The sequence below is a fragment of the Staurois parvus genome, unplaced genomic scaffold (genome assembly GCF_062004578.1).
Source record: "Staurois parvus isolate SC_StPar_1 unplaced genomic scaffold, SC_StPar_1.0 ptg000308l, whole genome shotgun sequence".
Lineage (NCBI taxonomy): Eukaryota > Metazoa > Chordata > Amphibia > Anura > Ranidae > Staurois > Staurois parvus.
This window is the reverse complement of record NW_028318104.1, coordinates 372236-385520: the sequence shown is the minus strand read 5'-3', so window position 1 is coordinate 385520 and position 13285 is coordinate 372236. Positions and strand designations below refer to the sequence as shown.

At 47.3% G+C, this 13285-nt stretch overlaps 1 protein-coding gene across 1 annotated transcript in view; it reads left to right on the top strand.

The window, feature by feature from the left end:
* Positions 1 to 1814: 1814 nt before the first annotated feature.
* Positions 1815 to 13285, top strand: part of LOC149457647 (vomeronasal type-2 receptor 26-like) — a 37265-nt gene continuing 25794 nt past the window's right edge. Inside the window, exons 1-2 of the mRNA XM_089683384.1 lie at positions 1815 to 1990; positions 12155 to 12401. Coding sequence (XP_089539510.1) covers positions 1815 to 1990; positions 12155 to 12401 — 423 coding nt within the window. The remainder of the gene's footprint in view (positions 1991 to 12154; positions 12402 to 13285) is intronic.

The following is a 13285-nucleotide window of genomic DNA, read 5'->3' as shown; positions in this document are numbered from 1 at the left end:
ATATGATCTCCATGTATAATACATAAGGGGGGGATATGATCTCCATGTATAATACATAAGGGGGATATGATCTCCATGTATAATACATAAGGGGGATATGATCTCCATGTATAATACATAAGGGGGGATATGATCTCCATGTATAATACATAAGGGGGGATATGATCTCCATGTATAATACATAAGGGGGGGATATGATCTCCATGTATAATACATAAGGGGGGGATATGATCTCCATGTATAATCCATAAGGGGAGGATATGATCTCCATGTACAATACATCAGTGGTTCATATAGTGACACTGTACTAGTAATGGGGGGATCAGTGACCTATAGTGTGCGGGTATTCTAACACTGGCTGACCCTGGCTGGGAGGGGCGATAACTGACCCTGACATCATCTGATGTCACTAGTGGCAGGAATACAGTGATCAGTGAAAAATTCTATATACTGACACTGTACTAATGTCAGTGGCTGGGTGACGGGGGGATCAAAGGGTTTATGTACTAATCTACCATGTGTGTGTAAATTGTAGCGCTTTTCCTCACAGTGCGGTGTTCTCTCTTGTTTCCCTTGTCTGACGGGGGGGACAGTGGGGGCGCAGATACACCCCAAAATAGAAAGTGACGTAAGGATACATCGCTTTGCCCAGACCCACCACTGGCCCGCAGATTGTAGGCAGGCAGTTGGCAAGTTGTTAAAAAAAAAAAAAAAACATAAAAAAATGTTTAATTCTCAATACAGTATTTTTTATATTATTTTTTTTTCATTTTTAAATGCAGTTGGTAACATTGTACTTCTCTGGGGGGGGTGATCAGTGATCTTTTATTTTACACTTTGCTTTGCAGGAGCAATAACAATTATTGGGTCCCTCTAATGCTCTGCACAGCCAGGCAACACGCATTTTCTTCCACACTCTGCACACTGGAGTCAAAAAACATTCTTTGATCTTGGTTTTGTAATTTTATTTAGGGGTTTAGAACTCGGAGGGGTTGAGGGGTGTATGGGATGCCCAAGGGAACTGTGAACTTGAGGACAAACTCCTTAGAAACTATGTACATATGGGGACAAAAATAGTTTCTCCTTTAAGAGCATTCCAGCTCTCTCTTCAGCTTTCCAAAAAGGTGTCATTTGGGGGGGGGGGGGGTTTAGTACTTTCCTGGAATTTTAGGGCCTCACGAATTGAGACAGGCAGTCAACTGGACTGATCATTTTCAATGCTACGAAGTATAGCTGGTAGACTGTTTCATTCCGACTTCCTCCAGATCAACTGTGGGTGTAGGATTAAAACATTCTTTTTTTTTTTACTTCCATGGTTGAACTGGATGGACTTTTGTCTTTTTTCAGCCAGACTAACTATGTAACTATGTAGCCTTAGAATGAGCAGTTCTGTAGGTGAATTAAGGGCTGAATGTGAGGGTGTAGAAGGTAAGTAGGCATTGTGTGCCGTCATCTACTTAGATCTCTAGGATATAAATTCTGGCAAGTACTTCTTTTTATTAGAACAGAAAAAACAAATATAGTTACATAGTTAGTCTGGTTGAAAAAAGACAAAAGTCCATCCTAATATGATAGAGATCTTTGTGTGTCATTTATATATTTTCTTTGTTTGAATAATAATAATAATACCATCCCATGAAAATATCTCCCAACGTATCATCCAGCTTAGTTATCGAGTCACTCACCCTCCCCGGAGTGATGGAAGAATGTATCCAACTTTATTCCGTATGACACCGGACAGTCGGGCCTATTATACGGCTGTTGTACATTTCTTGAAGCATTTTGGGTGGAACTGGGTTGGAATAGTAACATCAATGGATGGCAGTGGTGTCGATGAGGCCCAAGAACTGAGCAGGATGATGAGCCAACACGGGATCTGCAAAGATTATATCTTTCAAATCACTTCAAATGCTAAAGATAATTATCGACAATTAAAGGATATTAATGAATCAACAGCTAAAGTCGTGGTAGTTTGTGGAACTTCCACAACGTACTTTTCTTTTTTTGCTGCTGTTATGCCCTCTGTTATAGAAAATATCACATTTATTTTCCCGCCGTCGTGGAGTAAAGTCTTAGATACCGGCTATGGTGATTTTATACCAATCAGCTGCAGCTTCATATTTCAGTGGCCACAAATGAAAAGCGTGAACTTCAATCATCGTGGTGTTGGTGTCAGCTTCTCCAGCTGCTTAACTGACCCAATACTGCAAGATATTTGGATTTCTTTGCTTCTGTGTCTTTCCCCAAATCCGGACAAAAATAACCTTTTTCATTTATATACTCAGCTCTCTCTCAGACATTGTACAAATGTAAATGATATTTCTGAAGTATTTTTTAATTATACATCTATACCTTCCTATGCATACAGGGCTGTGTATGTTCTGGCCCACGCTCTACACGGAATGTACACCAAGAAAATACAATCTGAACAAACTGGATTCCAGCACAGAGTGAGTTGGATAATAAGTGCTTATGTTACTCGGGGGGCGTATTTACCACAAGGTAAACAAGACATTTGCCTAGGGTGGCATTTTTTAGGGGGGGGGGGCAGCACTGGCCCTCAGAGGAGGGATATGGGGACCAGGTGGGATCTGAGAGAGGCTGTGGGCTGCTTGATGGTGTATGCAGAGTCCCACTGTCATTCCTGGGGATAGCCAGACCTGTGAAGGTGAGTGTCTTTTTTTTCTGTCGGGGGGTGTTAGTGGAAGGCTCTCTCGGGTGGGGTTGGATCAGGAGTGTTGTTGGTCACCATCAGGCTCTCTCCATGGGGGGGATGTCTAGAGCTGTGTAGGAGCAGTTAAACACAGCAGTTGAACTAAAGCAGGAGAACTTAAGCAGCAGGAAGACACAACAACAGCAAGAAACTCTACTGCATGCTGGACAGACTTCAAGGAAACATCTTTTACATACCTGAGTCCCACTCCATGTACCTTTTTATATAATACACCCCTCTTCTCTTCATATTACTATCCTCTGTTTCCAAATCTAATTTCTTTACCCCTCTGCTCCACCCCAAAACTTGTACATCTACCCCTCAATGCTATCATCTCCCTACTATTGCTTTCATCACCTCCCCAAAATGCCTCTTCCACTACTCCTTCTCATCTTCCTCTCCTCTGTTCCCAAAATCCATTCACTATATCCCTCTGCTCCTCCCAAACATTTGTATATTGTGCCCTCACTGCTTCCCTCACCCCTCTATGGCACCTACCACCTCCTCCTATTACTCCACTCTCCCACTGACCCAAACACCTCCACTAGTAGTTTCTCACGCTCCTGCACATCCCGCTCCCATGCCACCTTTCTCACCCTTCTCCTCCTCATAACCGCGGGGGACATCTCCCCAAATCCTGGCCCTCCACCACCTCCCTCACCCGCACAAAACCCTCCCGCCTCCACGTCCTGCCGCAACCCCTGCAACTTAGTATCTGTCCCCCTGCTCCCTAAAATCTCCCCCCCGTTTTCATGTGCACTCCTGAACGCCCGATCGGTGTGCAACAAGCTTACCGCCATCCACGACCTCTTTGTTTCCCGCTCCCTCAACCTCCTGGCGATTATGGAAACCTGGATCCAGGCCACTGACTCTACCTCCCCTGCTGCACTCTCCTACGGAGGTCTCACTTGGACCCACTCACCCAGGCCCAACGGTCGTAAAGGTGGTGGGGTTGGTCTGCTCCTGTCACCGCTGAGCACCTTCCGAGTCCTCCCAAACCCCCCTCCCTATCCTTCTCCTCCTTCGAGGCCCACTGCGTCCGACTATTCTCCCCAACCCCCCTGAAGATTGCTATGATATACCGGCCTCCTGGATCCATACCCCGCTTCCTGGAAGACTTCTCCTCCTGGCTACCCTTCTTCCTCTCCTCTGAGCTACCCACTATCATCCTTGGGGATTTCAACATCCCTGTCAACCTCGACAACCCGGACACAGCCCGTCTCCTCCACTTAACCTCCTCCTTTGCACTTGCACAGTGCATACAATCCACCACCCACTCCGACGGTAATATCCTTGATCTTGTCTTCTCCAACCGCTGCGCTCCCCACAACCTCACTAACACCCCCTTCCCTCTCTCTGACCACAACCTGATTACCTTCTCTATCTCCTCATCCTTCAACGCCTACCCCTCCAACTGTCACACTTCTACCAGCCGTAACCTCCGCAACCTTAACCCTGCCTCCCTCCACTCCGCAGCTGATCAACTCCACGACCGCATCCTCCCCCTGTCCTGCCCCGACTTGGCCATGACTGCCTACAACAATGCGCTGTCAACAGCCCTTGACTCACTAGCGCCTTTAACCACACGCAACATCAGACCCCGACCGCTCCAGCCCTGGCAGACTGATCACACCAAAACCCTCAAACGACACTGGAGCGACTATGGCGCAAAACCAAATCCCAACAAGCCTTCACCCGATACAAATCTACCTTCCACACCTACACCTCCTCCCTCCATACTGCCAAACAAGCCTACTTCCTGACCCTCATCAAGGCCCTCTCCTCCAATCCTCGCCGACTCTTCTCCACCTTCAACTCTCTACTCTCGCCACCCCCACCTCCACCCAGCACCTCACTCACTGCCCTTGAGATTGCCAATCACTTCAAAAACAAGATTGACACAATTCGCAAGGACATTGCCGCAACTCACACGCCTTCTCAACCCGCCCCCTCTCACACAGCTACCCCCTCATCCCCCCTCCCCCTCGACATAACCCACAGGGACTTCGTCGCTGCTCAAACTCCCTCCAACCCCCTTCCCCCTCACTCAGCTACCCCCTCATCACCCCTCTCCCACGGCCCCACCACTGCTCTGACCTCCTCTCCCACCCCACCCTACATTCCTCATACTGAAGCTCCCCCAACACTCCGCACCTTTGACCTTACTACCATCGAAGAAGTCTCCAAGATCCTCTCTGATGCCCGCCTCACCACCTGCCCCCTCGACCCTATCCCCTCACAACTCCTACAACCTCCCTCCCCCTCCATCCTACGCTCCCTCACCCACATCTTCAATCTCTCCCTCTCCTCCGGCACTTTCCCTTCCCCTCTGAAACATGCACACATCACCCCCATACTTAAAAAGCCCTCCCTGGACCCCAATGACCCGAACAACCTCAGACCCATCTCCCTGCTCCCATTTACATCTAAACTCCTCGAGCGCCTAGTCTACGTCCGCCTATGCTCTCACCTCAACGACAACAACCTCCTCGATCCCCTACAGTCCGGCTTTTGTCCCCTACACTCCACCGAAACTGCCTTACTCAAACTCTCCAACGACCTGCTAACCGCCAAAGCTAATGGTCACTATTCAGTGCTCCTACTCCTTGACCTCTCTGCGGCCTTTGACACAATCGACCACCCCCTCCTCCTCAAAAAACTACACTCCCTCGGCCTCAGAGATTCTGCTCTCTCCTGGCTCTCATCCTACCTGTCACAACGCTCTTTCAGCGTTACCTATAATGCCACCACCTCCCTCTCACTCCCCCTCTCTGTTGGGGTCCCTCAAGGCTCTGTCCTCGGGCCCCTTCTCTTCTCCATCTACACCTCCTCCCTTGGCCAACTCATACACTCTCACGGCTTCAACTACCACCTCTATGCTGACGACACACAAATCTATCTCTCAACCCCCCACCTCACCCCCTCGGTCTCAGCCCGAATCACACACCTGCTGAGCGACATGTCAGACTGGATGTCGCTCCACTTCCTTAAACTGAACCTCTCCAAAACCGAATTTCTTGTCTTCCCTCCAGCCCGGACACCACCCCCCATTGACTTCTCCATCATGTCCAACAACGGCACCATCAAACCCGCCCCGCAGGCCAGAATACTTGGTGTCATTTTGGACTCCAACCTATCCTTCCAGCCCCAAGTCCACTCTTTAACAAACTCGTGCAGACTCCACCTCCGCAACATCGCCAAAATCCGCACGTTCCTAACTCCAGAAACCACTAAACAGCTCATCCACTCCCTCATCATATCACGACTCGACTACTGCAACTCCCTCCTCACTGGCCTGCCTCGCCGCTGGCTATCCCCGCTTCAGTCCATCCTGAATACGGCTGCCAGACTCATTCACCTTTCCAACCGCTCTGTCTCTGCCACCCCCCTCTGCCAATCCCTCCACTGGCTTCCGATTGCGCAACGGATCAAATTCAAAATCCTAACGCTGACGTACAAAGCTGTCCACCATACTGCCCCAAACTACATCACTGACCTAATATCCAAGTACCGCCCAGCACGCACACTCCGCTCCTCACAAGACCTCCTTCTCTCTAGTTCCCTGGTCTCCTCCTCCCATGCCCGCCTCCAGGACTTCTCCAGGGTGTCACCCATCCTCTGGAACTCCCTGCCCCAACCCATCAGATTATCACCTACTCTCCTCTCCTTTCGGTGCACCCTGAAAACCCATCTCTTCAGGGAAGCCTACCCCGCCCCCTGCTAACTTGCTGACCTCCTCCACTCTTCCTACCACTCCATCCCCCACAGCTATCTCCTCCTGTGCCACCATCCCCTCCCTCCTAGATTGTAAGCTTGAAAGAGCAGGGCCCTCGATCCCCTCATGTTTTGCATTGTATTGGTATTGTTCTGTCACATGTTCTGTCCCCCTTTGTAATGTACAGCGCTGAGCGAACTATTGGCGCTTTATAAATACTGTATAATAATAATAATAATAGGTAAGTGTCTTTTTTTCTTTCGGGGGGGGTGTTAGTGGTAGGCTCTCTCGGGTGGGGTGGAGAAGGGGTGCTGTTTGTTCACCATCAGGCTCTCTCCATGGGGGGGGATGTCCAGAGCTGTGAAGGTGTCTTTTTCTGTTGGGGGGGTGTTAGTGGAAGGCTCTCTCAGGTGGGAGTGGAGCAGGGGTGTTGTTGGTCACTGTCAGGCTCTCTCCATGGGGGGGATGTCTAGAGCTGTGAATGTGAGTGTCTTTTTTTCCATCGGTGGGGTGTTAGTGGAAGGCTCTCTCGGGTGTGGGTGAAGCAGGGGTTTTGTTGGTCACCGTCAGGCTCTCTCCGTGGGGGGGGATGTCCAGAGCTGTGAAGGTGAGTGTCTTTTTTTCTGTTGAGGGGGTGTTAGTGGAAGGCTCTCTCGGGTGAGGGTGGAGCAGGGGTGTTGTTGGTCACCATCAGGCTCTCTCCATGGGGGGGATGTCCAGAGCTATGTAGGTGAGTGTCTTTTTCTGGGGATGGGGCAGGGGTGTGGTTAGTCACTGTCAGGCTCTCTCCACGGGGGGGTGCCTGGAGTTGATTGGTGGCAATCTCTCTCCGCGGGGGGGGGTCTGGTGTTGGTTGGTGGCAGGATCTCTGCACCGGGAGGGGGGTGTCCAATTTTTGTATTACCTAGGGCAGCACAATACCTAAGTACACCTCTGCTGTTACTACGATCCTATCATAGATTACATAGTAATTGTGTGACCAAAGTGAGATGGACCGCGATCTCCGACCTCCCTCTCACTGTCCGCAAAATTGCCGGCAATACAATGTTTGTTTCTCCTATACAGTTTTTAAATATAATTAAATAAATGGTTGGCTATTAAAAGGGGGGGATTTTTTTTTTATTAATTGTATATGCCATGTTATGAGACACATTCAAATAGTCCAGGTTCATATATAATTGATATACATTATATATATACAAAAAATATATGTGTTCAAAATAATAGCAGTGTGTTGAAAAAAGTGACTAAAGCTGAAAATCCTTCTAATAGCTTTTATTTCCATCCACACAAATGCATTGGGAACACGACACATTCTATTCCAAATCACAACATGAAGAAAAATACATCAAATGTGTGTTGTTCCTCTAAAATAATGGAATAAAAGTGAATATTAGACGGTTCAAAAAAATGGCCGTGTTTGTATTCTTCTTTACAAACTCAAACATTCACTATATAAACTGAGAAATGTTTGAAGATTTTGCTTTCCTTTGAATGACTTCATGAATATTTGGTTGTAGTCGCACTGTTTCTGAGAACTGCTGTACATCTGTGTTGCCAACTTCTGGCTCCTGTGATCAGGTATTCCAGCCCAGGATGATTGGACCACATTCCACAGTTCTTCTCTATTTCTTGGTTTGGCCTCAGAAATGGCATTTTTGGTGTCACGATGTCACAAGTTTTCTATTGGACTAAGATCTGGGGATTGGGCTGGCCACTCCATAACGTCCATCTTGTTGGTCTGGAACCAAGATGTTGCACATTTACTGGTGTGTTTGGGGTTGTTGTCTTGTTGGAACACCCATTTCAAGGGCATTTCCTCTTCAGCATAAGCCAGCATGACCTCTTCAAGTATTCTGATGTATTCAAACTGATCCATGATCCCTGGTATGTGATAAATAGGCCCAACACCGTAGTATGAGAAACATCCCCATATCATGATGCTTGCACCACCATGCTTCACGGTCTTCACAGTGTACTGTGGCTTGAATTCAGTGTTTGGGGGTCGTCTGACAAACTGTCTCCGCCCACTAGACCCAAAAAGAACAATCTTACTTTCATCAGTCCACAAAATGTTCCACCATTTCTCTTTAGGCCAGTCAATGTGCTCTTTGGCAGATTGTAACCTCTTCAGCACACGTCTTTTCTCCAACAGTGGGACATTGCGGGGACTTCTTGCAGATAGCTTGGCTTCACATCGGCGTCTTCTAATTGTAACAGTCCTCACAGGGAACGTCACACCTTCTTTCATCTTCCTGGAGCTGATTGTTGGCTGAGTCCGCCCCATTTTGGCTATTTTTCTATCCATTCCAATGGTAGTTTTTCGCTTTCTTCCACATCTTTCAGGTTTTGGTTGCCATTTTAAAGCATTTGTGATCATTTTAGCTGAGCAGCCGATCATTTTCTGCACTTCTTTATATGTTTTCCCCTCTCCAATCAGCCTTTTAATCAAGGTACGCTGTTCTTCTGAACAATGTCTGGAATGACCCATTTTCCTCAGAATTTCAGAGAGAAATGCACTGTAACCAGCATGTCCAACATTTGCTGCCTTCCTTCCTTAAATAAGGGCAATAATTGCCACCTGTTTCTCAAAGAATGAATGACCTCACTAATAGAACTCCACACGGCTATTATTTTGAACACTCCCCTTTCAATGAGTGATTCAATGACACAGAATCAGCAGCATGCATGTCATGACTGTTGGGTCTGTTGGATTTCTATGACTCTACTACACCTGCTAGGAAATTATTTGCCATGTAGAAATATCATTTCCACCAAAAACAGTGATTGATCCGGTTAGTGATGTCTGACTGCTATTATTTTGAACACAACTGTATCTGGAGTATATATATATATATATATATATATATATAAAAATATATATCGTATTTTACATTCCATAAGACACACCTAGGTTTTAGAGGAGAGAGACAAGAAAAAAATATTCTGAACCAATGGACTGCAGACACAGTACAGGGGATGACCAGAGACTGCGGACAGTACAGGAGATGACCAAAGACTGCAGACAAAGTACAAGAGATGACCAGAGACTGCAGACACAGCACAGGAGATGACCAGAGACTGCGGACATAGTACAGGAGATGATCAGAGACTGCGGACACAGTACAGGAGATGACCAGAGACTGCGGACACAGTACAGGAGATGAGAAGACACTGCGGACACAGTACAGGAGATGACCAGAGACTGCAGATACAGTACAGGAGATGAGCAGACACTGCGGACACAGTACAGGAGATGACCAGAGACTGCAGACACAGTACAGGAGATGAGCAGAGACTGCAGACACAGTACAGGAGATGACCAGAGACTGCAGACACAGTACAGGAGATGACCGGAGACTGCGGACACGGTACAGGGATGACCAGAGACTGCGGACACAGTACAGGAGATGAGAAGACACTGCGGACACAGTACAGGAGATGACCAGAGATTGCGGACACGGTACAGGAGATGAGCAGAGACTGCAGACACAGTATAGGAGATGACCAGAGACTGCGGACCTTCGGGGAGCGGGTATCCAAATTTGACAGGTACCCACTCCCACTTCTGCTGCGATCGCCTCTCTCCCTGTAGTTTTCTAGGACACGTGACAAGTCCCAGAAGACTAGGGGGCCATTCACAAAGTGCAGCATTTCTCACGCATGCGCAGTGGGCTCCCAGCAGTGAAGCTGCAAGCTGTAACAGCCGGGTGCCCACACTGAAGATGATGAGGTGATGAGGACACAGCTGGACCGAGGAGCAGGATCTGCTGCACAGAAGAGCCGAGCGGCCAATCCCTCTACTGGCCTCCATCCCTCTCTGCCAATCCCTCCACTGGTCTCCACTCAGTGTCCTCCATCCCTCTCTGCCAATCCCTCCACTGGCATCCATTCAGTGTCCTCCATCCCTCTCTGCCGGTCCCTCCACTGTCCTCCACTCAGTGTCTTTCAACCCTCTCTGCCAATCCCTCCACTGGCCTCCACTCAGTGTCCTCCACCCCTCTCTGCCAATCCTTCCACTGACCTCCACTCAGTGTCCTCCACCCCTCTCTGCCAATCCCTCCACTGACCTCCACTCAGTGTCCACCACCCCTCTCTGCCAATCCCTCCACTGACCTCCACTCAGTGTCCTCCATTCCTCTCTGCCAATCATTCCACTGACCTCCACTCAGTGTCCACCACCCCTCTCTGCCAATCCCTCCACTGACCTCCACTCAGTGTCCTCCACCCCTCTCTGCCAATCCCTCCACTGACCTCCACTCAGTGTCCTCCTCCCCTCTCTGCCAATCCCTCAACTGGCTTCCTGTTGCCCAATGGATAAAATTCAAAACATTAACAATAACATATAAAGCCATCTATAACTCCGCCCCCAAATTACATCACCAATCTTGTCTCCAAATCTTTCTCCAAAATCTTTTCTCCCATGCTCATCTCTAGGACTTCTCCAGAGCCTCCCCCATCCTCTGGAACTTTCTACCCCAATCTATCAGACTATCGCCTACTCTGCTCACTTTTAGGCGATCTCTGAAAACTGATCTCTTCAGGGAAGCCTATCCCGCCTCAGCTAATAATAGAATCTTCTATTCCTCCTTCCAGCCCATCCCCCACAGTTATTACCTTTTGTACCACTAGCCCCTCCCTCCTAGATTGTAAGCTCCCAGAATCAGGGCCCTCCTATCCCTCTTGTATTGATCTGTATTGTTGCTGTATTGTCTCTCGTTATATTGTAAAGTGCTGAGCAAACTGTTGGCGCCATAAATCCTGTATAATGATAATAATAATAATAATAATAATAACTGGAAAAGCCCCAATTTCTGGGGAAATTGTGTGAAGTGTTCTTGCCTCCACCAGTAGTCTACAACTCACACTCTAGCTTTTGTCACTCTGCTGGCTGCTCACACACCTGGGTTCCTATGGCAACTCACTCTACAGCAAGGGCAGAGAAGAGCGGTTAAAAACAAACTGCTCCAACTTGCTCACTTCACTGGCGGTTGCCATCTTCAAACGGTTGTGGTTTAACAATTATAAATCCTACAGCGAAGAGCTTTATATTGTGAGAATCACAAGACCCAGACCTACATTTTGATGCATAGCATAGTATGTCTCTGAAATATTAAAAATGAAGGTACAGTCGTAGTTTAGAATTTGCCCTTCAAATTTGAGGTGTCTAGAGTGGAGTTTCAATGAATGTCAATGGGCGGCGTGAGTTGCAAACAAATAGTCATATTGTGAAAACTATCAGGACTATGGCTTAGCTGTGGACATTTTTAGCGGCAGCAGGGATAGCTGAACGTTTGATATAAGATTTGTGTAGGTGGGATGGAAAATGAGGGAGTGATGGCAGTTTAGAAATCATGTCCTGATTTTTCAGCTCACACTCTAGTTTTGAACATTCCGCCATTCATTCCTATGGGACCAATTTCACCACAAAAACGCCGATATTTCTTGAACCATTCGGCGAAATGTTCCACAAAGTGATAGCACACCAATCGGGAACAATCCGCACGTTTCCGTATATCACTGTCTATGTAGTGTAAACACTGTAGGAGGAGTTAGGGTGGTGAATGTGGGAGGAGTTAGAGGAGTAAATTTGGCTATAATAATAAGAATATATATGTGAGATAACAGGAAGTGGTCGCCATGCAGGAACACTTAATATCTTGGATCTAACCACTTTGTATTTTTTAATTAGACTTTAATTTCAGAACCTTTATACCTGTATATAGTAATGTGAGTATTTCTGTCTTCCATGAAAAGCTGCACAAATATGTGAGAAATGTTCATTACACCGACCCAGACGGAGGCGAGATCTACTTCAATGAGAGAAGAGAAATTCCCACCGATCTTATTGTACAGAGCGGCCTTTATATAAACAATATATCTTTTCCTCAAAGCAAAATTTCCGTTATTCAAGGCCCGGATTTTGTACCCGAAACATTTGATATGAGTAACATCTTCTGGAAACATGGCAATGTAAGAAATGACTTCAATGTTTTCTGTTCATATCATTTGCTGAGGAGGCTCATAATTAGGATTTATAGGAATTTGTATCCTTGTTTTAAGATATACCAACAAATACGTATTATCACGGTATAGGAGCCCGGCCAATTATCAATTCCTGCTTATTGATCCGGAGTGTCACGATATGAGTTCTCTGCCAGCCCAGTTATTAATCCCCAGGTATTAATTCCTTGTTCCTAATCCCTCCTGGCCATAGGAAGAGCTTCCTCCAATTAGTATTCACTCCTGTGTGCCAAAAGCCTCTAGCTGTAATTAACTCGCCCCTCCACAAAAGGTCCCAAATTCAATGAGTGTATATATCCCTAATTAGTGCCTTACGTTTGTATTAATGTATTTCCCCCACTAATTATCCGGCCCAACCAGTCCTTTCTGTGTACAGCTACAAATTAAATTACTGTAGTTCCATTCTCTTCATTGTCACCTGCTAATGACCCCCCTCCACCTCTCTTCCTGCTCAGGGGGTTTAAGAGGCCAGTGCTGGTCTCTCTTGTTGTGCCATTCTGCTGGGCAACCACTTAGGGGTCAAGCTGGACTCTAGTAGCCCCTCGGCTCTGCCTGAGCTCCATTGGAGGAAGGGGGATCCTAGAAGCTACATCAGCCCTGCCTGGAACGCTGTCAGCTCTGCCTGAGACTATCGCATCAGCTTTGCATGAGTGTATGCTCCCCTTGTGCTATCTGACTGCTTATGAACTGCCTCTTGGATTACAAATTGCTGTGGAGCCTTTAACTTTGCCCACCGGGGCTGTTTTACAAGTGACTGTTGTCTGTTTTAATAAAGCTTTAAGTGTTTGCCGTCTGCCTTGTGTGTTCTGTCCCTCTTACCCTCCGTTACACGT